This window comes from Cavia porcellus, unplaced genomic scaffold (genome assembly GCF_034190915.1).
Source record: "Cavia porcellus strain 051 isolate PalLab524CR breed Dunkin Hartley unplaced genomic scaffold, mCavPor4.1 scaffold_5, whole genome shotgun sequence".
In the NCBI taxonomy this organism is placed as follows: domain Eukaryota; kingdom Metazoa; phylum Chordata; class Mammalia; order Rodentia; family Caviidae; genus Cavia; species Cavia porcellus.
This window is the reverse complement of record NW_026947488.1, coordinates 89,593,354-89,620,674: the sequence shown is the minus strand read 5'-3', so window position 1 is coordinate 89,620,674 and position 27,321 is coordinate 89,593,354. Positions and strand designations below refer to the sequence as shown.

The 27,321-nt window shown below is 32.3% G+C and overlaps 1 protein-coding gene across 1 annotated transcript in view; it reads left to right on the top strand.

Annotated features, from left to right (window-relative positions):
• Positions 1-27,321, top strand: part of Si (sucrase-isomaltase) — a 92,468-nt gene that overhangs the window by 45,556 nt on the left and 19,591 nt on the right. The window contains exons 24-37 of the mRNA XM_063249285.1: positions 33-203; positions 1,132-1,287; positions 6,185-6,391; positions 8,566-8,720; positions 9,639-9,807; positions 11,809-11,905; positions 12,013-12,125; positions 12,217-12,342; positions 13,796-13,924; positions 14,446-14,556; positions 16,209-16,271; positions 18,983-19,099; positions 21,108-21,192; positions 26,354-26,492. Of these exons, the coding sequence (XP_063105355.1) occupies positions 33-203; positions 1,132-1,287; positions 6,185-6,391; positions 8,566-8,720; positions 9,639-9,807; positions 11,809-11,905; positions 12,013-12,125; positions 12,217-12,342; positions 13,796-13,924; positions 14,446-14,556; positions 16,209-16,271; positions 18,983-19,099; positions 21,108-21,192; positions 26,354-26,492 (1,838 nt within the window). The remainder of the gene's footprint in view (positions 1-32; positions 204-1,131; positions 1,288-6,184; positions 6,392-8,565; positions 8,721-9,638; positions 9,808-11,808; positions 11,906-12,012; positions 12,126-12,216; positions 12,343-13,795; positions 13,925-14,445; positions 14,557-16,208; positions 16,272-18,982; positions 19,100-21,107; positions 21,193-26,353; positions 26,493-27,321) is intronic.

Here is a 27,321-nt window from a genome sequence, read left to right as displayed (position 1 = left end):
TATGTAATGCTGCATACTCTCTGTTTCACCAGAATAAATTAAATGCTGAATGTACACATTCATCATATGCAGAAGGAACCACGTTAGCATTTGAAACTATAAAAGTCCTTGGTTTAACAGACACTGTTACTCAAGTCACAGTAGGAGAAGCTAATCAACAAATGACTGCTCACTTGAATTTCACTTATGATCCGTCCAACAAGGTAAATATAAAATTTTTAATATGCTTTATTGTCATCACTCTTATTTAATATTATATAACTATTAAAGTACTTGACTTTTAGGTTCTTTTTCTTCATGACATGTTCTTTCTACTTTTGTTCTGACACATTTTGTTTCTTCTTTCTCTTCCCCTATTTCAGCTATTTTTTTTTATTTTTTACAAAATAGTTTATTATCTCTATCAATTCATTTTTCATACACAGAAACAGTGAAGACAAGTAGCTACAGCAGTAACTAAATGGGTATATTTACTCCTTCTAACAGAAGTAGCTTCCAAGTCAAAGTAATTATAATTTTCATTTCTGTTTATTCCTTGAAAGAATAAACATTTATTGTACACCTTGTATGTTGTCGGTAGTGTTTTAAGGCTTTCAATTCACATTTCACTGGCTCTGCATAGCAACTACTTTTATTAGGAATACCATCCTCTTTTTTTATCTTTTTTTTTTTTTTTTTTATCGGTACCAGGGATCGAACTCACGACTGCCTGCTTGCAAGGCAGGTGCTTATGCTGCTGAGCTAAATCCCCAGCCCCACCATCCTCTTTTTACAAAGGATGAATCTGGGGTTAGAACAAAATACACAATTTCTTCAAAGATTAGGGAACAGTAAATGGCAAAACTGAAAAGAACTCATTGTTCATTGTGCAGATAATGGTTTTCATCCAACTTCTACAATCTGCCAAATCCTTCTCTGTTGGAGGTTCTAGAGAGTTCAGTGGATGATATTTTCCCTCTTTCTCTTCTGTGGTTCAAGTATTATGTAGAAACAAGGATTGATTTCAAAGAACTGCTTCAGTTGCCAACTGTTACAAAATGTTAGCTTTAAATTATTGATGGTCACATTAAACGAACAGTGTATAATGTTTTCTTTCTTTGTTTCTTTCTTTTCTTTTTTTTGTCTTCAAAGATTCTCCTAATTTCTGGTCTCACATTTAACCTTGGAAAAAGTTTTACCGTTCAATGGAATCAAGTTTTCTCTGAAAATGAGAAGTTTAATTGTTACCCAGATTCAGATTTTGTGACTCAAGCACAATGCGAACAACGCGGTTGTTTGTGGCAGACGGTAATAAGAATTTTAATTGACTCATGACACAGTTTCCATACAAACATTTCCATATGAACTGTACATGTTATAACTTTAATTCTGTAGCTATAAATTCATATTAAGAAATATTTGGAATTTGAAATTAGCAACTCTGTTAAGTAATATTTATTCATATTCATTAATTAATTTTTTGAAAACAAAGTTTAGTAAGTCCCAAGCTACGTGGATGTGAAAATTGCTTTCCAGGCACTTTGGATAAGTATTGCATTTTTCAGATTTTATTAAATATTGTTTGTGGTTGACTAGCTCAACTGGGTAAGACATTTTACAAGTAGTGGGCAATTTTTAAAAGAATCTGCCCAACAACTTGATTACTTCAATTGTGAAATTGTATAAAGTTGACTGCTGAATTAATTTTGTTACACAAAGTGATAATTCCTAGTTAGAGTACGATTACTATTCTTCCAGAAGAATGATGTGGGCAGATGCCATATATTTTTTAAACAGGAGAGTGATGCTTATGGATGATATAGGTTTTTAGATAGTATGAGAAATATCCATTCTTGCCTTGTTTGTTCCCAGTTCTGGGAATTTGACAAGAACAAAAAGTTCATTTCATATCAAGGAACTAAATTCACGTGCTATACCCTAAAGTGAATCAGCAATTTCCCAGGAATGTCTTCATTTGTATGAGGCTGTAACTGGAATAACTGATTCCAAAAATATTTACAATGTTTCTTCTCCATTGCTCAATAAAGTAGCACAATATTTACTGTTAGAAAATTTATGAAATAAACTGAATCAAACAAGAAGGAAAAAAGATATTAAGATTAAAGTCAAAATGTATTTTCATTTCACTCTTTAATTTCTCTTTAAATTGCAGTTCGATTCAATCTATACTCAGCCCTCTTTGCAATCATAACATCCTCACTGCATTATCAAAAATTGAAGGTTAGGGAAAACATTATTTTTACTAAATGCAAATGAATTAGAACATGAAAATGTGACAATTTTACTTTTCTCATAACTATTAATGTTTTATGAACTCAAGAAAATTTTCATACCCAGTAAAAGAAACTTTAGTGCTAGGATATCAGACACAAGAAGAACATTGTATCCAGTTGTTTAGGGTGCTGACATAATTACTTTTCTTTCGTTAAACAATATGATGTATTTATTTGAAAAGCACTTATAAGACCTACTGTGTTCTAAGTCACTGCCCCAAAGAAACAAAATGAACACTGTCTTATTGGAGCTCATGCTGCAGTGTGGAAACACAAATAAATGTTCAGAAAAGTAGGCATTATGTTAGATACAAGGAGTGACCAAAAAGGGATGAATGTTTAAAGTGAAAAGATTATTACAGTAAGAGGCATTGTGATTAATCTGCTTCAAACTACTTCCCTTCACCTCGAATACACCTTACTGTATTATTTTCACAACTTTTTTTTGTTGTTGTTTTTGTTCTGTGTTTTGACACATACTCTTACTGTGTAAGTCAGGCTGGCCTTCAGTTCACAATGTAACTGAGGGCGTCTTGTAGCTACACTCATCTCAGTCTCTACTGGGATTACCAGCAGATAGCACCAAATCCTATAGTATTTTTTTTCCTCTGTGTGAAGCACTTCTAGAAGCCCTCTTTCCAGTGTCTTTATGAGGCATAATTACAAGTACAGTGAATGTTTCCAGTAAGTCCCGTACAACAGAAAGTCAGACTGCTGGAAACATTACCTTGTGTTCTCATCCATCTTATTCACTGGTTTGGGTACCATCTACCTTGGGACGGTCCCCCAAAGTTGAAATGACTGTAAAAAGTAAAATATCTGAATTGACTGAGGACACTGAGGGAGCCAGTACTCAGCTACAGTTACACATGAAAAAAGACTTCCAGAACTGTTGGAGAAAGTGGAAAGAGCAGAGACATAAGTATGTGCTGACTGAAGGGAAGTATTTTGAGACAGATTAATAGCAATGTGTCTTTTATAAAACACATTTTTAACAATTTATATTTAATATAACCATATATTTTAATCACATTTTAATCACAAGTGCATCTTCCCAGTTGTGAAATAGTTTTAATCCAACAGAATTGAGAAAATTTTCATAATTTAAATATAAAATTGAGAGACAGTTTATATAGTCGTCCAGAAAGCCAAGTGACAGGGCAGCATCCTCAAGAGAATGATCTAGCATAGGTAAGTTCAAACTCTGAGTCACTGTGACATTTCATCAGCAAAATGAGGAGGAAAGAGAACAGAGACAGAAAAAACATAACATGCAATGCATCAAGTTGAAAGTGGAACATGTCCAGGAAAGGGAAGCAAAGTGAAGAATACATTTTAAGGCAGAGACTATGGACTTAAAACTGACAGACAGATTTGGGAGCATGGAAGTTCTTGATAACATTGACCAGGAAATTGTTGATAGAATGTTGGTAAAAACCTGTTACACTAAATTCAATTAAAAGTGAAAGGACATATCCAAGATAGTAAGATAACGAATATGGTGCAATCTATGTTTTGATGTGAAGAAGCAGGAAGAATGAGACAACAGATGAGAACCTCAGCAAGGTGACGATTTCCGCTTTAAGATCTGAAAAATACAATTAAGCAGTCCATAGGAGTGCAGCACCAGTGATGTAGGGGAGAGTGAGGGAGGGAGAAGTCTTCCTAGAAGACATCGGGTAGTGTATATCACGGAGCAGAAGTTGAAGAGGTGAGAGGGTAAGGTGACTCAGTCCCGCTGTTGGTTCCCATGGCTTTCCTTTTTCATATTTAAATAACAAGGATTGAGAAAAAGGAAGTATTTGTTGGTAGTCAGAGAACAAAGATGCCATGCCGGGCAGCATAATGGTGAACTGACTAAGAGGATAGTCACTTTCTGTTGCATCAGTAAGACACGCCAAATGTTTCCTACTTACTTACATAAACAGAGAACTGTCAGTAGGGTTGCTTGTGATTCCCAAGCCACTTTGGTCTGCACAGTACCAGCTTTGAGAAGGTAAATAATAGAATAGCTCAAGGTTTGTAGTTTTATAACTTAGCATGAGAATGCTAATGGGTGGCATAGGGACAGATCTATGTGAAAAAGAATGATTTTAGTTTTGGAGAAAACTCGTTAAACTGTCAGCAATACACATCAAATGTTGAGGGATAAACAAAAGATGGTTTGTATTTTATTCTGATATTGGCACTATTTGTACTAAATAATTTGTTAACTTTGGTAGGCAAGGAAAACGTGAAGGACACAAATTAAACAGTATAGCAAGAAATTATTAACGTTTCTTAAATTGCTGATGACATCAGAAAAAATATCTTCATTAAAACTGCTTAATGTCTTGGAGATTCTTACAAAGCACCCTTGTATTCATTTAAGTTTCTCACTTATACCTAGTACTGACATCAGGTCATATGAACGCTTAGAGTGCTAACTAAACTCATGTCTGAAAACTTCAGATCCCAAACCCTGAGAAATACATTCCATATGGTAACTTCTCTAATTTTAAAATACATAGATATGTGTAGATAAAAGCACGTTTGCCCATTTAAAATAGCTACTCAAGAATTTTTACATTTAATAAATTAGATAGTCCTGGGATAATTCCAAATATTTAAAACATTTTAGGTTGAATATTTAGGTTACAAAATTGTATACAGTTGTCTTACATTAGTTCACCAGTTTGTTTTTCATGCTAAGCATAATGCTAATATGACCTATTAGTAAGAAAAGTAAGTGAAATGATGTGTAGAATGATAAAAGTGGTCCTGGGCTGAAGACATTTATGTGAGAGTCACAAACAAACTTGATATGTTGTCAGTAATATTCCCAATCATTTTGGCACTCACTGCATATACTGCAATAGGAATGCGTACTACAGTATTTCTATCAGCTTCTATTGGTTTATATCGAATCTGACACCTAAAATCTGTACAGATTAAGTAAAACAGAATTTTTCTGTATCTTACCAAAAAAAAAAAAAAAAAAAAATCCAAAGCCTACATGCTGCAATTTAAACCTCTTGAATGTTTGCCGCTCTTCTGACTTTACTTTTGATTTTTACCTTCCCGGTTGTGGCTGGCCTTCTACCAGATTTGCATTACACAGAGAATAAGGGACATGAAAGGGCGAAACCCATCCAAATTTAATTGGCTTATTCTGGGGGAGCTTTGAGTATCTTAGACAACTTCTATACAATACAATCAAAATACAGGTTTCTGTTTTTCTGAATAATACAATAACAAATAAGAAAGGTAACATAAATGGACTGTGGTAAAGCAATTGGCCTTCAGTACCACGGCCACAATTTGTCATGTTTCTCTCTCATTTCCCACCTCTTGCCCCTGTACGTAAACCAATCAGCTCTGATTGTTGACCACAGGTCATATTTTTATTCCTCACCCCAATCTAACTGCACCATCATAAAAGACTGCAGTTATGACTTTCACTAGTCATATTTGAGAATGTTAGAGGAGATAAATAATAGAATAGTTCAAGGTTTGTAGTTTTATTACTTAGTATGAGAAAGCTAATGCTGGTCATAAAAGACCTCAAATAATGCCATTATAATGAAGTAAAAAAACCAAAGCACATATTTTTGAGAGTTGTAATGGAGACACGTTTAACAAAAAGCAATACTCATTATGAAGAGTAAGAGCAAATACACGATCAAAATGTGTGCATAATATACTTACATTCTGCAAAGACAATAAAATCTACTTGCGTTTTTTGAGTTATGTAAATAACAGTCACTGTTTCTCTTCCACTGTTCTATCTTTGTACTCAAAATATATATACTTTATATAGTATTTTAGAATATGTTGACTCACAGTGCAGAACACGTACATTTTGTTACAAATCATACAACAAATGTTATAAAGCTTACATTTTCTGATGATGAAACTACGTTGTGTTTTAGGTTAGTTCTGCTTCCAAAGCACCTGAGTGCTACATACCTAGACAATCTGATCCTTATTCAGTTACATCAATTCAATATTTTCCAACCGGCATAACGGCTGATCTCCAGTTGAACCCGGCCAAAGCTAGAGTAACGCTACCCTCAATACCGATCTCAACTCTCCGTGTGGAGGTGAAATATCACAAAAATGAAATGGTGCAGTTTAAGGTACGTTTAATACAAACCACCTCAATTGTTGTCCAATCTCGAGATCATTGAGTTTTTTAATTGATTAGCTGCTCATATTTTGACTGTAATATTAACTGTATGTAATTGGTTTGAACATTTTGATTCTATAAAAGTGACTTTGCTTTTACACAGTTCATAGCTAGGTGCTCAATAAATGAATGTTCTCATTTTTGCTAACTTTTAGAGTAATTAAACATGTAGTGATAGTTTAAAAGAATAGATTTTTGTTAAGTCACTTTCATGCAGATGTCACTTAGAATTGAACAATGTTAATATTTTCATTAAAATAAACACAACAGAATAATTACTATTTCATTATTTTTAAAAGGCAATCTTTAATTTTGTATAGAAAGCAATAAAAATACAAAAAGTAATTTATTTCAATATTTACAGTTAGTTGTTTTAAAAAGTCCAGAGAATCCATTTAAAAGTTACTGGAAGTAATAGAGATCAAAATAATGCATGATATAAAATAGCATCTCCACAAGGTATTTTATTGGATGCTGTTTCACTATTTGGAAATGAAAATAGCGGCAAATTTCAGTACTCAATTAAAATGAAGCAAAAATGAAATGAACAATCAAAACATCAAACATCAGAGGAATGAGTAGATTGTCTATAAAGTTAAACAATTAAAAATCCTAACACATTTTAGAGACTAAATGTCATTTGTAATGTTAGTCAACTTTAGATCGATACTTTAAAATTGTTTCCATAAATATACAGTGCAAAGTTTATTGAGACTTCATAAAATAAGTTAGTCTGGAAAAGTAAATATATAACAATATTTAAAAGTTAGGAAGAAAAGTAATATTAAAAACTTATAAAATTAAAATAAGATGGTGCTAGAACTAGAATTTCCTGACAGATTATTGAGGGACAGTGGCTCAAAAGCTTCAAAAATATTAATATATGTATACATATGCAATATATATGTGAATATGCATGAAAAGTTTAAAAGTTTAATGAAAGCAAGTTTCAGCAATTAATAATGAAGAGATAGATTAATAATTCATGTAGAAATCTGTTTGCCTGAAATCATATGTTAAAGTAAAATTTAGATTGAGTTGCATCTGAAAGTTAAATCAACCATAAGCCTAAATGTTTATTGCTAGTTACAGCCTACAGATTAAAACACAGAAGTCATTTTATAGACAAAAATCTATAGTTTTTATTGTATAAAATTAAATGTGTCTGCATGACAAAAAATAAATTATTAGAAGACACAGATGTCTGGCACAGATAATACATTAAGAAAGCCAGCACAACTTATATAACCATGAAAAATATAAAGACCTTACAAACAGATATTTAAGAGAGAAAACAAATCCTGAAAATCATATTAGCCAAATATATATACTTGTCAAAGTTCAAGTGAATAAATGACAAGTTCAAAGAAAATAGAACATAAATCTTGAATATCATGTAGTAAAAGTCACATTTTCATCAACTATCACATAGTAATTTGAACACATTCTAAGAAATAGGTTACTGGAAAATTTTATCCTTATATGAATGTCACTGACAAGAGTTACAATGTTAATGAAGGCCTCAGTCTCAAAACATCAAACATGTGTTCTATATTTGATCAAAACACTTGTATGGAGCACATAATGAATTAACATCTTCAACTGCATATAATTTAATGCAGATTGGTATTCAAGTACACATTTTGGTGAAAAAATAATTAGGACAATAATACTGGAAAGCAACTTGCCAGTAACATCAAAGATCCTAAAATGTTCTATGACCTCTTGAAAACATGATGAGAAAATAATGACATAAATAAACAAAAATCAGCACTGATGTTTATTGTATTATTGAGATTTTGAAAGAACTTCAGTGTCCAACTGTAAAATGACAACTTTGGCCTATACAAAGAATGGAATATTTAGTTCTAAAAGTTTTGGGTGATTTCTTCTACATAAAAGATAAATTGTAAAACATTTTTAAGAGGATCAATTCAGAAATGCTCATTTTACTCCCTGTGTTTCTGCATTTAGAACACTATGTGGCTTTATGGGCCAATTAGGTATTATATAAACAACAATTCTAACAGTGTTTTGACAGAGATTTAGCATATTTAATTATATTTGTATGTTATATCAATGAAAAATAACAAAATGTCTACTTTCACTTTCATTCTGCTGTAGATTTATGATCCCCAACATAAGAGATACGAAGTTCCAGTTCCATTAGACCTTCCAACCACTCCAACCAGCACCCTGGAAGACAGGCTTTATGATGTTGAAATCAAGGAAAATCCCTTTGGCATCCAGGTTCGGAGGAGAAGCAGTGGAAGAATTATGTAAGTGAGTAAACTATTGATTTGAAGGAAATTTTAAATTTAGTGGAAAAAGGGAAAAGTAAAATGTTTCTTATAGCTTTCACTGTGCTAGAATAAAATCATGTTAGAAGACTTAGTTGTGTTAAATTAGTTGAAAGTTCTAACATTTTAATATTAAACTATTACTACATCCACAAGGCAATTAGCAAAGACTGGTAGAAGATTTTATTTATGTGATTTATATGATTAACCTTTATTCATGAGTATCAGATTTATTCTTCCAGTCAAGTTGAGAATTCAGATCAAAATTTCTGAACAGCATTTTTTTGGATGGGGGAGGTATTATATTTGCTAAATTATTTTTTGAAGCAATTAACAGAAAACTGAATGTTTTCAAGTTACTTGTGATATTTAGGTTTCATCTTCATGCTGATTTTACTTCTTTCCCTCCTTCAGAGTCTTCTTGCGGGTCATTTGGATAACAGAGCATTTTTCTTAGCAAATCACCATGAGCATGAATTTTTATAAATCTAGAATAAAAGGAGAAAAATCCCAGTAATAATTTAGAAGAACTAAAATATCGTTATCTGCTAGTTCATTGCAATATTAAATTATTTTTGTTCCATGTGCCCAAATATTTATAGTGGTGATCTCAAGGGAGAGAGTAATGATGTACAATTACGAGGACTTACACTGAAGAAATACGTAATATAAATATGTATAAGCATGTTATTCATATTGTTTCCCATGAGTCCATGGGATATGTTTTAAACGTTATTTAGTATAAAGTATTGAGTAAATATCTAGGTCTATGTCAGACCTGGCTGTAACTAGGTAAACAGAGGAAAACTATTGTGCTCAGGCATCAGAGAAAGAATTACTGCTTTTTGTGTCACGCTTTGGTACTGTTACAAGAACAGGCCTCTCTTTGTTTTAAAGCTGGGACTCTGCCCTGCCTGGATTTACGTTTAATGACCAGTTCCTCCAGATATCCACGCGCCTGCCATCCGAGTACCTCTATGGCTTCGGGGAGCTGGAGCACACGGCCTTCAAGCGGGACCTCAACTGGCACACGTGGGGCATGTTCACCCGGGACCAGCCCCCAGGGGTAGGTGCCTGCTGGGGGCGCAGGCCACCAGGAGCTGGGGCCTGGAGAAGAGCTGGAGACCTCCAGAGCTTCTGTAACGGTTTTCTGGGGAAAAACAATAAAAATTAAAGTGACCTAGTTACAGGTGGAAGTAGAGGACAGCTCCTTGCTTGACCAAGTTGAGAAGCCTTGATCCAATTTCTGGACTTTTCAACTGCACAGAAAAAAGACATGTACTTACTACTAAAAACAACTGCTTAGGCTTCTCCTTAATTATTACACTTTTTAAAACATTTTACTTCTTAGATGATGATTTTATACAAACTCTTCCCTTTATAATTCGGAGCTACTGTTATAAGATTATTTACCTTTCTTTTTTTGGCACTGCTAGGGATTGAAACCAAGAGTTTCAGGCCTTCTCTGTCTCTCTCTCTCTCCCTGGCTCCATCTCTGCCTCTGTCTCTGCCTCTGTCTCTGTCCCTCCCTTTCTCTCTCTGTCTCTCTCTTTTAGGTAGAGTCTCATTCAGCTGTTAAGTTGCCAGGCTGGAATGGAATTTGTGATCTTCCTGCTTCAATCACCTTGAACGCTGACATTACAGACATGTTCCACCACATCTGGCCTGGCTGCATATTTTAAAGTGTTTTACGTACTTTAAAGACGTTTCTAGAGTTTTGCAGTATTAAATGAATACATTTTATAAATATCTGCATATTTGTAGATGTCACTTTCCAGCCAACTCCTGCTCTGACATACCGAACAGTTGGAGGAATACTGGATTTTTACATGTTTTTGGGCCCAACTCCTGAAGTTGCATATTTATAAATAACTTATATTAATTATAATTGTCCATGTATAACATAAAATTATATTTTAATAAAAGTATCTTTCATTTTTCATATATAACATGTACTTAAAAGATTCAATACAAAGCTACACATATTTTTATTATTGAAAGTATTTTTGTTGTAAATTGTTGAAATAGCAAAATAAACCAAACATCTGTTTTTACTTTGGTATTTTAAAAAAAATGTTTTTCATTGGCAGTTGCTTGTAAGAATATCTTATCAAAATTAAGCTGAGTTCTGTTTTAGTATATATATTATCTGATTAATTTTCAACTTCAATATATAAATTTATATCACATGCTTAAAGTTACTGAAATTCAAATGTGGGGAAATGAATTTAATGTTTTGTGAATCTAAAAGTTTGTAAGTTTTATAAACATATTCGAAACTTTTATAACTTACAATTTTTCTAACATTTTATTTTATTTTATTTTTGTCTTTTTGAGGCAGGGTCTCACTAAACAGCTCAGGCTGGCTTTGAGCTCACTTTGTAACCCCGGCTGATCTGAACGTTGCAACCATCCTGCTGTTTCAGCCCCCCCAGTGCTGGAACTACAGGCCTGCACCACCACTTTCCGCCTCTAGTATATTTTATTACGAGAAAGAATTGCTCTTTCTTTCTTGCTTTCTTTCCTTCTTTCTTTCCTTTTATTTACTGGGCACTCAACCTAAGGCCTTTCCACTGAACTACTCTCTCTCAGGTTCCCTTTGGTATTTTTATTCTGAGACAAGGTCTTGTTAGGCCACTAAGTGACCAGGTAGTGCGTGAACTTGTGTTCTTTGTCTCAGACTCTTAAGAGTTGCTAATTTATAAAGCAAGTAAGACATAAAACTAGTTGAAAAAAAACCCAGCTACTCCAATTTAAGTTGAATTCTATGTCATTTGATGTAGTACATTATTCTTTATTAGTTCATGTTTGCAATGCATCATGTACATTCCTTGCATGGAGCTGGTACATGAACCATAGCACACCATAGCATCCCTTTGGTTACATATATTCATTTTTCTGCTCTACAGCACTGATGTTGGAATACATTTATGATAATTTAAGCAGAGTTTGTGTATGCAAAAAAAAAAGAACATTCAAGTTCTGAAACTTTATCGTATAATGAATTTTAAAATATTGTTAACTGAATTCATGTTACTAAATATGTGCCATGCTGTTTTTGTTTCAGTATAAAATGAATTCCTATGGATTCCATCCCTATTACATGGCTCTGGAAGATGAAGGCAATGCTCATGGAGTTCTTTTACTCAACAGCAATGCAATGGGTAACAGAATTTTTTTGTTGACTTTCCCATATAAAATATAAATGTGGCACTTTTGTAATCTAATATCTCATACATAGATAAAAACAGAATCTTATTTTATATTGTAGATGTCACTTTCCAGCCAACTCCTGCTCTGACATACCGAACAGTTGGAGGAATACTGGATTTTTACATGTTTTTGGGCCCAACTCCTGAAGTTGCAACAATACAGTACCACGAAGTATGATTGTATACTTGCTTTTAAAATTATAAAACTTGCTTTACATTTCAAAGTAATTCTCTTATTTGACATGGAATAATTTTTTTTTAAGGTCATTGGCCATCCAATGATGCCACCTTACTGGTCTTTAGGATTCCAATTATGTCGTTATGGATACAGAAATACATCACAGGTTGAGCAGGTCTATAATGAAATGGTGGCTGCGGGGATCCCTTATGTACGTATATTAATTTTTTTAAAACACTAGGAAATATGGACAATATAAAAACAAAAGGAATGTTTAAACATGTATATAGTTTAGAATGTTTTAAACATTTAATAATGCTTTGTTTTTTGTAACACTTTATGAACTGAATATGAGGGTTTTGCATATGTTTATCAGATTGTTAAAAAGGAAAGATAATGTTATTTGGTTTTCATCCTTCTCTCAGGTCTATGATCCTAAGTAGTGGTATGCAAATATTCATGCACATGTTTTACTTTTATAGGTTTTTGGATATATATATAGGGACATTTGGCATATTCTCTTTATGATAGAGGAAGTCTATAGTAACCTACATTATTAGTTGATCATATAAATTACAGAGAAGGATTTGGGGGTCACCTGGTGATTTCAGTTCTGAAAAAAATTAATATTTGTAATGTATAAAACAATGAGAGGCATTTCAACATATTTTCTCTACTCAAGACCATAGAGTTACATGTTGCTGAGCACCACAAATAATCAAACCTCGTAATTTTACTTTTTATCAAGATTGGGAAATTCCAGGCATCCTCCAGGAACAAACGTTGAAATATACAAGTCTATATATGGGACCCTCTTCTAAGAAACATTTTAAAATTGCATTCTAAGACATTAGTAATTACAGCAGAATCCAACAGAAGAAAATGTTACTATGGGAAAGCCATCAAGAAGAGATAATACAGAAATGTGAAGTGAACTTCAGTACAAAGAGGAGGATTTTTGTTTTTATTCCATTATATTAGCTGCATTTGGAACAGTGAGAAGAATAAATTGAACAGAAAATAGTTAAAAACTCATTTATTTCAGGCCAGATTAAAGATTTTTTTAAAAAAAGAAAAAAAAAGATTTTAAGATAAAATTTAAAATTTGTTGGTTAAAATATGTTTCCAAGGATATAGTGATAAACGATATTTTGGTTATCTAAGCTAAACTGTCACTCTGAATATGATATTGATGGAAAATATAAATCTTACACTATTTAGTAGATTTGCTAATATTCTTTTCTTTTTTCCTAATATAAAAACAACTTGAAATTATCCCAGATTTACTTTATAATTCTTAGAAATATAGCAAAATTCATTTCTGTATTTACTTTCTGAGATTCCAGTTTTTTCAACTTAGTTTAATGGCATCATAAATTGTTTTATCTATTTCCCTTATCAATTACTTAACAATGTACTGATTTAGAAATTACTAAGTGATTCTAGGCAAAACAGAATGATGTATGGTTATGCTTGATAACCATCATCAGTGGGTTCTAATGTGTTCCTTGTGTTCCTTGAACACAGCAGAATTAGTTAATTCTCTTTAGGATGCAGGGAAAAGGAAATGAAGCTTGCATCTTGCTGTTACCTCCATAAATAAGACAGACTCTGACATACTTATTCTCATGTATTTCTTATCCATTGTTACGTATGTATTACAGGATGTCCAATACACAGACATTAACTACATGGAAAGGCAACTAGACTTCACAATTGGTGAAAATTTTCGTGAGCTTCCTAAGTTTGTTGACAAAATAAGAGCAGAAGGAATGAGATACATTATTATCCTGGTCAGTATCTATTTTTATGTAATTATATTTTTTAAAATTAACTTAACATGATGGGAGGCAAAGTCTTTCAAAGTAGAAAGTATATAAGTTTGGATTCTCCTCCAAAACCTAAAATATTCTTCCCACAAAACTTCATTTTATTTTTCAGAGGTTTGTGCTCAGTTTTATATTTAGAGATATAAACCTATAGCTGGGCATAAATATGACGATACTTTCTAGTTATCTTCATGTTAGAAGAATATCTCATCAGTGACTTGTAGGAAACAGTCTAGATCACCAGAAGTCTCATAAGAGTCATAAAGAACTAAACAAAGAAACTCTAATAAGCTTGCTTCCATTGATAGCTAGCACATTTCCACAACTTGTTGGAATTTTGTAAGGAATGTATGTAACAATAATGTTTGTCAAATTAGAGCACAAACTTTGATAATGTGATAAAGGAAAATTGTGATGATTTAAAATGGCTACCTGGGAAGATATACTTCTATTTCATATGCATTCTCTTTAACTTTTAATTTTAGGATCCAGCTATTTCAGGAAATGAAACAAAGCCTTACCCTGCATTTGAACGAGGGATGCAGAAAGATGTCTTTGTGAAATGGCCTAACACAAATGATATTTGTTGGGCAAAGGTATTAAATTGCTATCTTGAAGTAGTATAATGGTGAAAATGGTAACTCACTGGAACTTTCCACTTAATTGAAAGGTTAAAAATATATTCATAGGGAAAGATTAATAAATAATCATTTGATAAATTAAAAAACTGTATTTTTCCAGTTCAGTGTGACTTACTAGAAGCAGATAAGAAGTTCCCACAAATCATAAACCCACATGAAATTTATCTTATCCCTAACCTGTATTTGAATTCTTGGTACCTTTTCTGTTTCTTTATAAAAATTACTAGTATAGCCCGGGAGTTAGTTCCGTGGCATAAGCGCCTGCCTTGCAAGCATACGATCGTGAGTTCGATTCCTGGTCCAAGCAATAAAAATTACTATCATTTGATGCTGCAAAGATCATTCAAGTCTTTGTGTATCTCTTAATAAAATCAACAGTATTTTTTGAATTATATTAATAATATGAATAAGGAATATCATTCACTAAATATATATAAGTAATAATATTCAGAACTAAATATATAAATATATTGTAGAACATAGTTTGATTTTCTTTTAAAACAGTGAAAAATAAAACAACTGATAGTAATATCTAGAATTAAAAAATAACCTCAGAAACTCCTATAATGGCAAATAGAAATTATATGAATCTTTTTGGATATTAAGACATTAATGATAGAGGAGGTCATATTAAAATAGAATCTATAAATTATATAATTGTATTGTACTCATATTAATTGTTCAATCATTATACTACACATTATGTCATACAGTGTGTTAAACATAGGAAGATACTGAGTGACAGAAACAAACTCTAGTTACAATTTTTATGTAACTCTAAAATATTGCAAAATAAAATGATAAAAATGAGTAACAAAATTAGTGAAACAATAACATTTTGAGAATCCTGCTGTCATAAGACATAGCGTACTTGTGACAGAAGGGTTTTCTTTTCCTACTTTCTCTTCATTCTATACATCATTCCTCAGAGTTTTGTCTTCTCTGTCATTACTGTAAGCATTATTCCTTTCAAATATTTTGTGTCTCTTCAACCCTAATCAGTTAAGGAATATTTGAGTTATCTAGGTTTTTCAGCATAGATTCAAATTTCTAGAGATCATTATGATGAAAGTTTTTAATGTACTTCTGAGTGAAGTCAAGGAAAACATTTCTAGACAGTAAAGCAAGAGAGAGATGGGGAGAAGGTAGATAATTTAACATGGAAAAATTAATAGGCTCATATCCTTTGGCATGATATTAATCAAATCTACAGGTCTTTCAATTAAGGCTATTTATTGTTTGTAACCTTTAATTATGGAACAATTGTAGAAATATTTCTTATGCATCATATTAAATTAAACAGTATATACTTTTCATATTATTTTAATTAACCTATTGACTACTGTATTGCCTCAGAGTTGCTGACAGCATTAGAGTTGATAATTTTTTTTCATGTTTGATGTGAAAGAATATAAATTTTTTTCATGTTTGAGGTCAAAGAATAGCCTAATACGGAAAACAGGGATAGTGCACAGGTTATACATATAGAAGAAAACAAACTTTAAAAAATTGGGATCTTGACAATATAATGTCTCTACATACATTTCTCCTAGTTTGCATCACAATAATATCATATTAATAATTTTGGATTTTTACTTATACTATAGGTTTGGCCAGACTTGCCCAATGTAACAATAGATGAGACCATCACTGAAGATGAAGCTGTTAATGTAAGTTTTTTATTGATTAACTTTTTAGCAAAAATTAAGAACATGAGCCTAGTGATTACTTAATTAATAATTTAACTTGTATATTATTCTTTAAAATAGATATCTCATTTTAAAATTCTCTTTATTAAGTCAGATTAAATGACAATAACTAATTTTTCCTATTACAAAAAATGTCAGTCACTTAAGTATTTCCTTAATTCAGGAAATTGTTTTTTAAGTAAGAATTGTTTGAGTGATACATTTAACATAATATCTACTCACAAGTCATTTTTATGTGAAGAATGAAGTATTAAAGTTTCTACACAAATTATTATATAGCTGATCTCCAGAACTTCTTCACCTTGTGCAATTGAAATTTTATGTCTGTTAGTTAGCAATTGTCTACTTTCCTGAACACTGACCTTGGGCCACCACCATTCCACTATCTGCTTCTATGAATTTGAGAACTTTAGATACCCAGTGTAAGCAGAATCATAGAAGGACTCATGTAGTATTTGTCTGATACTGACTTGTTGCACTCAGAATAGTATATTCAAAGTTCATTCATGAAAGTGAAATGAATTAGGAAAATATTTCATGTAAATAATAACAAGAAAGACAGAAATATGCTAACACTGCACTGAAGATAGATTTTAAGCCAAGAACTGTTTCAAGCAACAGGTTGCTACTGTACAATGATAAGAAGTTCAATTTATTAGGGAGATAGAACAATTATAAGTATATAGGTGAATGCAGAAGTAGAGCTCGTAAATATAGAAATAAAACACTGACAGAATTAAAGAGAAAAACAGCAAGTAATTAAAGGTGAGAGTATTCAATTTGTAGCACTTTTCAGTAATGGATAGAAAAATAAAGAGATAAAATTAACGGAGGAATATATAATACTAAATAAAATGGAATTAACACACATGTAGAACATTCTACCGAAGAGCAGCAGAATACATAATAGATTTTTTCTAGTGAGATATTCTCCAAAAGAGATCACATTTTGATCAACTTTATGAAAAAAACAAATCTCAACAAATTTAAGATGATTGAAATCATAACAAGTTTCTTTTCCAATCACAGCGAGATGAGTCTAGGAATCGATGGTAGAAGGAAAGCATGTGGACATTAGCACATATTTTTGAGTGAGGATGTCAAAGAAAAAGTAAAATAAAAATTAGAAAATCTTGTGACAAAAAATGAAAATATAAGATACCAAAATTTGCAGGATGTATTAAAAGTAATTCTGAGGGAAGCTTATGACAAAACACCTACTTTGAATAATAAGGAAGATCGCAAACAACCTAATATTATACCTCAAGGAATTAGGAAACTAAGCTCCAAATTATCATAGAGAAGGCAGCAAGGGTTTAAGCAAAAAAGAGTGAGATAGAAAATATGAAATCAATAGAAAAAATCAACAAAACTAAGACTGCAATCTTTGTAAGTCAATCAACTGATAATTATTAAATCATGCAAGTTCTTGTAAATATAAAAAATTAGGGAAAATTGAAATATATCAAAATTATTTATAAATCAGAGAAAAAAGACTAAACACATTTAACTATGTTGTTGAGGAAAAAATTCGGAGTTTTGTTCTAATTCAAGATCAAGTGATTTTTCCTGCATAGTAGCAGTGATACCAGAGAAGCAAGCCCTGGCTTCTTATATAGATGTTGGGGAGACGCTTCAATTTTACCAGAATGGTTTTGATTACAGAATATTTAAAGAGGTATGTCAGGATTTGCCAAACTTTCTATGTACAATGATTTGTATGAAAGCTCTAAATGTAGTCACCTAATGGAAAGCAATAAACCAACAAATGAGTTAAAAAAGCAGAAAAATGAAATTTAAAAATAATCTGTTCAATATTGCTTATTAATTATGTGATTGAGAAAGTCCTTGCACAGAAATATTCATCATATAGCACTATTGAGCTTCCTGTCCTCAGAAGTAAAATTTAAATAGTGGGCAAAATGATAAAATTAAGTTACTTAAAAATATCCACTATTTTGTAAATCTCTATGTTGCTACTCTACATTTTTTTTCTGTGCACATTTCCTTCTCACATTCTCTTCCTGGGGACACTAGCAATGACTAGTTTCAGTCTGTTCCAAGGAAGGATTCCTTTACGACGATGTGTGTCTCGGGCATTTCTAATTGATGCAGCCGCTCAAGGTCAGTCTTGCTAATGCAGTGAACGTGGCCTTGGAACTTAAAAAGATTTTATTGATAAGAAAGGGTATAAAACCTCCCTTTCATGTTGAAATTGGACTGGTTTTATGTAGCAAAGAAAGAGAAGCAGTTGATTGGCATAATTGGACAATAAGGTGCTTGTGGCGGTCAGAAAGGTAGGTGAAAACAATTTTTAATTAGAGAAAAGGTCTGAAATACTTTGGAAAGGGAAACATGCATTGGAGGGCCCTGAAAATGCAAGAGAAGCACTGCCAATAGATTTCTCCATGTTCGCAACTCTTTCCTTATTTTCTACATTGGACCCCAAGACCATTCCCTTTTGCATATAGGTCCCTCTTTCCCTTCAACCTCCAGAGCTTGCTGTGGTGATGGTAGGAAAATCCATTTATATATTGATGTAATAAATGCTGAGATCAGGTAACTTTTATTTCCACTCATACAGATTTGTAATCTGGCATAAGTTGCTGATCTAGATACATACGGCTTCTTTTAGAGCTTTCTACATGTGAATCTGAATTTTGATTTTCCAGGCATCCAGAGCTCATGCAGCTTTTCCGGATTTCTTTAAGAATTCCACAGCAGAGTGGTGGGCAAGGGAAATTATGGATTTCTACAATAATCAAATGAAATTTGATGGTTTGTGGATTGTAAGTAAGCTTTGAACACTTTATCTTTTAAGTTATTTATTAAGTTATAATGAAAAAATTTGCTTCATTCTAATTAAGTTCATTCGTCTAATTCTAATTAAGTAACATTCTTCTTTGAAAATTAACTGCTCATCCTTCTTTTATAGAACAACATTTATTAAAATATAGTTTTAGCAATTTAATAAATGCACATGCATGCTATTTGCTGGATATTTTGAACTTTATCAAGGGACAAAAATAGCCTCTTTTCCTTGGTAGAAATAAATGTAAATATTTAGTTTTACTCAATATAGAAATCAATCTTACACAAACAATGATCAATTATTTGCATAAGTAGTAAACTCATAAATATAATGGAATTTTAATTTCATTATTTGGAATACCATTTTAAAACATTATTGCTATGATTTTTAGAAATACAATTTTGAGACAATGCTATTTAAGAGGAAATAATTAAAACATATAACACCATAATTTAAGTGGTGTGATATATATATATATACACAATATATGATGAATATTTAAATTTAAATAATTTTAATAAAGTAAAAGACACATTGCCACTAATTCCCCTCAAAATATTCTCCCTCAATTTAAATACTCTTATTCTTACCACTTTCTGAAGCAGTTCTTGAAGTCCTGTTTGGTATCTTTAGTTGCTCTGACCGAGTTAATTCAAGATATTCACCTGACATGGTCTTTTTTAACTTTGGGAAAAGCCAGGAGTTGCAAAGTGCCAGAACCAGTGATTAAGATGGATGAGGACACCACAGTGCATTTCTGTGACAGAAACTGCTGTACAGAATCCACATGTGATACGGATTTTTGTCATGATGGAAGATGATGCTATTTGTCCATTTTTAGTCTGCTTTCTGCACACACTCTTAAATAATAAGGCCTTATAATAATCAGAGTGCACTGTCGTGCTTCTGCAAACTCAGCTTACCCAGTTCTATCAAGATAAAAAAAAAAAAAAAAAAACATCGCCCTAATATTGAGTCCTTATAGATGCACATTTTTAAATGAGAACTGGTCATTTCCATCAAGAGCTCTGAATCCTGATCTCAAGATCATCAATGTAAACCCAAACTTCCTAAAAAACTGGAATCTAAAGTGTTATGATTGCACAATTCCAATAAAATGGGTTCTTTGTGATTTAAGACTTATAGTACATTTTAATACACTTTCTTTCAACCATAGCTCACAAATGACTACCTTCATGAAACAGGTTGAAACTGTTGCACCCTGCATCTAAAGTTTGGTGCACATTTCTCATATTAAAGATACCTGGCTTTCTGTCAGATGAGCTCAGTAGTAGCTGTCATGGCTATAAGTTCCCTCACCGTGGCATGTGATCATAGGTGGGGTTTTCAGAGCTTACTGGTTCTACATTTCATTGATGCTGGGATTAAAACTGTGTGATTACCCAATTACTCCACTGATGAGTTTAACACCTACACTAAAATGGGTAGTCTAGACAATATAAAATGGGCAGAAAGACGCTGCTGTTGTTGCTGGTGGCTTGTTACTTCCTTGCTTGGCTGACTTTGGTCCACCATGAACTCTTCTCTTCTACATGCCCCCTGCCCTAGAGCAAACCACTTATGGGCTAACACTTCTGTGAACTGTGAACTAAATAAATCTTGGCTCCTTTAACTTTGGGGGTCTGGAATTTGTTGCACTAATCAGAAAATTAACCAAAAGTGTATTTACTGTATTTTTCTATCATGCCCCATATACCTTGGAAATATAAAAATTAGTCATTTAGGGCAGTACATCACAGTTTAAAAATAACATTTAAAAATGACATTGTGCTTCTTCAAAAGAGAAATAGGTTATACAAATTAAGAATCAATGAGCTAAACTAAATCCCTAATGCCATTATAATTTTTAATTTTCTAAAACATTAATTAAATGTATTTTAAAGCATTTAAAACTACTTGCTTTCTGAATTAGTTATTTCCAGAACACATTCTAAATTATCTACAATCTTTTTTTTTTCTCTAAGGATATGAATGAACCATCAAGTTTTATAAATGGATCTACCACCAATTGCAGAAATCCACAGCTAAATTATCCACCTTATTTTCCAGGTATAATGATCATTTTATTACTTATTAATCAGTTAATATACACCTTAAAATACATAGTGGGGTTCACAGGCTTCACTTTTATTTCAGCCCTCCATAATGGGACACACACTGATCCATTACCAATACTACTTCACATTGTTCAGAGGAAAAACTTTCAAGAAATATTTCCTATTCATGAGAAGTCAATTCTAACTTCGGTGGAAATTTTTACTTTGGTTTTCACAAAAATCTTTCAAGCTGCAAGACATAATTTTTAAATAAATAGTCTTTTGGAAAATTTTTTTCCATACGTTTTTCATATATTTAAGCTATTTTTGCTACTACATTTTTGTCATACTGATAGTTCACATTTACCAAAGGAAATTTGTACCTCTACATAATATATCTTAATTCCATTTTTCTTCTTTCCTCTTCCCATCCTTTAACTTCTCATTTTCTCCTCATTCACAGAAGTTTTACTTTTCATTTTTTCTTCCATATTTTTGTTTTTCAGTTTTCTTTTTCTTTCCTTCTCCTTCCTTGTTCCCTTCCCCACCTGAGCATTTTCCCTACTTCCTGATATTTATCATCTATTTTTGTCCTTATTTATACTGTTTTTCACAAAGGAGAAACAATGAAATATTTAAACATGTCTGACTTATTGCACTTAAATGGATGGCTCAAAGTGCATCCATTTACCTAAAAAATCTTAAGTTTATCCTTCTTTGTGGCAGAGTAGTGCTCCGATGTATATAAAATGCACATTTTCTTTATCCATTCAGCAGTTAAAGTACCTATGGGCTGTTTCCAAGACTAACTCTTATAAATTGTTCTGCTAAAGTACATATGGGCTGTTTCCAAGACTGACTCTTATAAACTGTTCTGCTATAAACATGGATATGCATATATACCAGCACTATGATACTTTTAACAACCATTTTGGGAAAATGGCAAGAAAGGAAATACTGGGTCTAATGGAACCTCTAGTTTTAGTTTTCTGAGTACTCTCTTTACTGATTTCCACATAGTTAGCAACAGTCTGAACTCTGGCCTACAATGGAGAAAGGGTTCTTTTTCTTCACAGCCCCATCAGCATTTGTGATGGTCAATATTTTGATGATAGCTATTCTTTCTGGAGTGAGATGAAGTCTCAGAGCTATTTTAATTTGCATTTCAGGAATGACCAGTGATGTTGAGCATTTTTTCATGTATTTTTTTCTCTCTGTATTTATTTATTTCAGAAATGTCTATTCATTTTAGATGCCTATTTTTGGATTGAGTCTTTAAATTTGGCCGGGTCTGATTTTTGCAGTTTCACAGCTAGTAAAAGTTATTTACCACACTTTGGGTGTCTTTTCACTCCACTAGTGGCTTCCTCTACTGTAAAAAGCTTTTTAACATGATGAGATTCCAGTTGCTGGTTCTCTATAGTATGTGTTGTGTGACTTGCATACTGGTCATACAGTCTTTGCTGATACTTATGTCTTCAACTGTTTTATCTCTTTTATCCTACATCAGATTGTGTTTCTGTTTTAATATTTAGATCTTTGATCCATTATGATTATACTTTAGTGAGTGATGAGAGATACAGGTCTTGGTTTATTCTTCAGTGTGTAGGAAGCTAGTTTTCCAAGGACCATTTACTAAAAAAGGCAGAAAACATATGAACAAAAATAAAAGTATCAAATGAAAAAACAGAAGCAAGATGCAATCCAAAACACTCAATTTGCCTAAAGCAAGCCCAGCGGGATTTAAGATGGAAGGACCTGAAAGCTTCCCACCTGAATTTTCAGAAAGGGTAACAGCAGAAATAATGAAATAAATAAATACCTAGATGAAAACAAATCAGACCTAACCACACATAAAACTACAGCTGTGGTGACCACATTGAAGGAAATGATCAGGAAATCTAGAGTAGATGTAGATAAAAAGAAATAAAGGCACATAGGGAAACCATGAAGGTCCTAAATAGGAAAGAACTGAATGCCATGAAACAGACACTGAAAGCATGCACTGCACAGTGAACCAGTGTGAAGACAGAACATCACCTCTGGAAAACAAGGCTGTTTTTGGTGATCATGAAATGGAAGACTACTTAATGATAGTAAGGGACCTTGAAAAAAATCAACCCAACACCTAGGAGATGTTGCAGAGAATACCAGGTTACCTGGAATCAGTGAAAAATCAAAAGACAACACCAAAAATACCTATTCATAGTAGTAATAGAAAACTGTCCAATCATGGAAAATAATTTTATCAGTCATGATCAGAAACAGACAAACACATATTACCAAAACACATCACATAATTGTCAAGATTCAAGAAATAGAACACAAGAACAGAGCTTTGAAAGCTGTTAGAGAGAAAGAAACAAATCACCTACAAAAGAAAACTCATCAGACTTTTCAACACAAATCATTATGTCAAGGAGAACTTTCTTTCAATCTCTAAAAGAAAACAACCTGCAACCCAGATCATTGGACACCGACAAATTATCTTTTGAAATTTAAAGAGAAGTAAAATATGTCACTAACAAAGAACAACTCAAGAAATTCATGACCACCATACAAGCACTACAAAAAATTCTGAAGGATGTTCTAGAAAGAGAAAATGAAGATACCAGTTCCAATAAACCCAATAGAATGGATCCATCAGACAAGGCAGACAGTGAAACAGAAGGTAAAGAAAGGGAACCGGCAACAAGAAAATAATATGACAAAGTTAAATCAATGCATATCAGATATGGCCATCAATGTGAATGGTCTCAATTCTCCAATCAAAAGAAATAGATTTGAGGAATAGATCAAGACACATGATTCAATAACATGCTCCACACAAGAAATACATTTAACTCAAGAAGGAATCTGTAAAATGAAAATTAAAGGATAGAAAACAATACTCCATGTAGCAGGAACTCAGAAAAAGGCAGGTGTAGCTATTCTATTTGCAGGCAAAGTAGATTTAAAGCCAAGATAAATTGGAAAAGACAAAGAAGACCACCCCTTACTTGTTAAGAGAACAATCCAAGAGAAGCAGTAACAATTATATATATATATATAATACCAATGCACACAAATATATAAAATAAACATTAATGCATATGAAAAATTAGGTAAACATTAAGACAGTGGGGAACCTCAATACCGTACTGTCACAAAGATCAACTACACAAAATTCAACAAATATCAGGGTTAATCTGAACCTCTGAACAAATGGACTTAGTAGGTACCTATAGAGTGTCCCACTCAACAACAGTAGACTATGTATTCTTCTCAGCAGCACATGAGACTTTCTCCAAAATAGACCCAGTGCTAGCTCATAGAGTGTACTTAAGCAAATGCAATGGAATTGAACTTATACCATGCATATATTAGCAGATCATAGTGCAATGAAATTGGAAACAATGGCAAAAGGAACCACAAGAACTTCATAAACACATGGAAATTAAATAATACCCTTTTGAACAACAAATGGGTCACAGATGAAATTAAAGAAAGAAATTAATCAATTTCTACAATTGAATGATAATACCAATGCAACATATTGGAGTTTATGGGCTGCTATGAAAGCACTTCCGTGAGAGAATTTTATAGTGAAGAATTCCTACCTCAGAGCAATCTCAAATAATAACCTAATGTTCAACTTCAAGCTTCTAGAAAAAGAAGAGCAAGGCAACTCCAAAGAGCTCACAAGGAAGGAAATTTTAAAGACTAGATCAAAAATTAATGCAATTAAGACTAAGAAAACAGTACAAAGAATCCATGAATCAAATAGTTGATTCTTTGAAAAATTAAACAAAAAAAACCAAACTGTTAACCAACATCTTCTAAAAAAAAAACCAAAAAAGATTCAAATCTATACAACTAGAAAGGAAAAGGTTGACTTGAACTCACAGTGGATCTTACTGAAATCCAGAAGATCAACAATACTTGCTTAAGAAACCTATACTCTAAAAAGATGGAAAGCTCAGAAATGGATAGACTCCTAGACACATGAATTACCAAAGCTGAATCAAGAAGATAAAAATTCTAAATAACCCAATATAAGTCAATAAAGTTGAAGAATTAAAACGTTACCAACAGAGAAATGGTCCTGATGGATTTATTGTTGAATTCTACAAGAACTTTAGCGAATATCTAATGCCATTACTCCTGAAACTCTTAAATGAAATTGAAAGAGAAACTGTGCTCCCAAACTTATTCCTGGAACAAAGTTTCACGTTACTACCAAAACCAGAAAAGGACTCAACCAAAACAAGAGAGCTATAAATCAATCTCCTTAATGAACACAGATGCAAAACTTTTCAATAAGGTACTCGCAAAAAAGCCAATCATCAAAAAGATTATATATAATGACCATGTCAGATTCATCCCAGGATTTCAGGGGTGGATCTACATATGCAAATCAAAAAATATAATACACCGCAATAACAGAGTCAAGGATAAAAAGCACATGATCATCTGAATACATGTTTATCTGTTTTACATGCAAGATTTTATCACTTCTTTGCTTATCTCTGACCTAGGTTACTAACCTACCAAGTGAAAGCAAAGATTTGAAAAGAACAACTTGAACGAAGAAAAAGTAGACTAAAAGATAATGCACTAACAGTTTTGTAGATTTTTCACTTAGAATTGAGATTAGTTTGCTTATTTATAATTAGACAAGTGTACAAATATTTAAATTTTAAGAAGTGATTAATTTTAAAAGTGATTAATTTCCTGGTGGAAAGAATATATCAGTGGATATAATGGTTATCCTTGAATGAAGTGATTATTTCTGATGTTCTTTTGCACAGTAGGGTGAATATAACTGATAACAATGGATTATATGTCTCAAAATACTTAAAACAAATTAAAAAATCTTAATGGATATGCCAACTACTTGAGTTGATTAGTACTTAGTGTATACATGAATCAAACAAAGTATCACACTGTACCTTACAAATATGTCTAAATATTTGTGTCAGTTAAAAGATATACTAAGGGGGCTGGGGATTTAGCTCAGCGGTATAAGCACCTGCCTTACAAGCAGGCGGTCGTGAGTTCGATCTCCGGTACTGATAAAAAAAAAAAAAAAAAAAGACATACTAAGAAAAAATTTAAAAGGATAGGTATTTATGAACTACACACTTCAAAGCAGGGCACTTATAATATATTATTTTTCTTTGCATTTTCTGTAGAACTTACAAAAAGATATGAAGGATTACATTTCAGAACTTTGTGCATGGAAGCAGAACAGATTCTTAGTGATGGATCATCAGTTTTACATTATGATGTTCATAATCTATATGGATGGTCACAAGCAAAACCTACTTATGAGTAAGATATGTTTGTATTTATTCTCTCACTTGTTTTAGTCTTTAAGATCTTAATACTAATACTACTTACCTAAGTGTCCTAAGTGTCTTCATAACCTTTTTGATCCCCATTATCCTGTATACGCCATCTATACCTACACTTCCATTAGACAAAATGTTTATATTTATCTATCTATCATCTGGGCTTTATTGTTTTTAATTTTCATCTTAATTTAAAAAAGAATTCAAACCATATTTACTTTGTTTCCCACCATATTCTTAGTACAGTGCCTAACAAATCGTAGGTTCTCACAGAATAGAGCCAAATAAAATGTACAAATATCATCATTTGATGTCACTAATCAAGATATTAAAGCATAGCTTATTTTGCTATTTAAATCTATTACTGGCAAACTAGAGTAAGTCTGATTGCTCTTGAACTTCCAATTTTAATTTCACCTCATCTGCACGTTAAACAGATTACTTTGTAAGATTAATAGTAATGGACAGACTGTTCTTTAAGAATCAAGTATTTATTAGCTCTGTTCAATAAAATGTCCCGAAGTGATACAGATGTTCTATAACTTTGTACCTCTGTTGTGATGCCCAAGAATCCCACATAGTTGTTGAGAGGTGGCCGGCATGAGTTGGAATTTTAAAATGTATTTAATTTTAAGAGATAGTTGAATATCAAATAAAATGTGGTTGGTGGCCACTTTATTAGGGAGTAGAGGTCCCTAGGTCACAGGATTTTATTTCATTTTCCTCAATAGTATATGTTTCATTTAATTCTAGCACCTAACTTGTTCAACTTCAAACAAATGAATTAAATAAAAAATTATTACTTCATT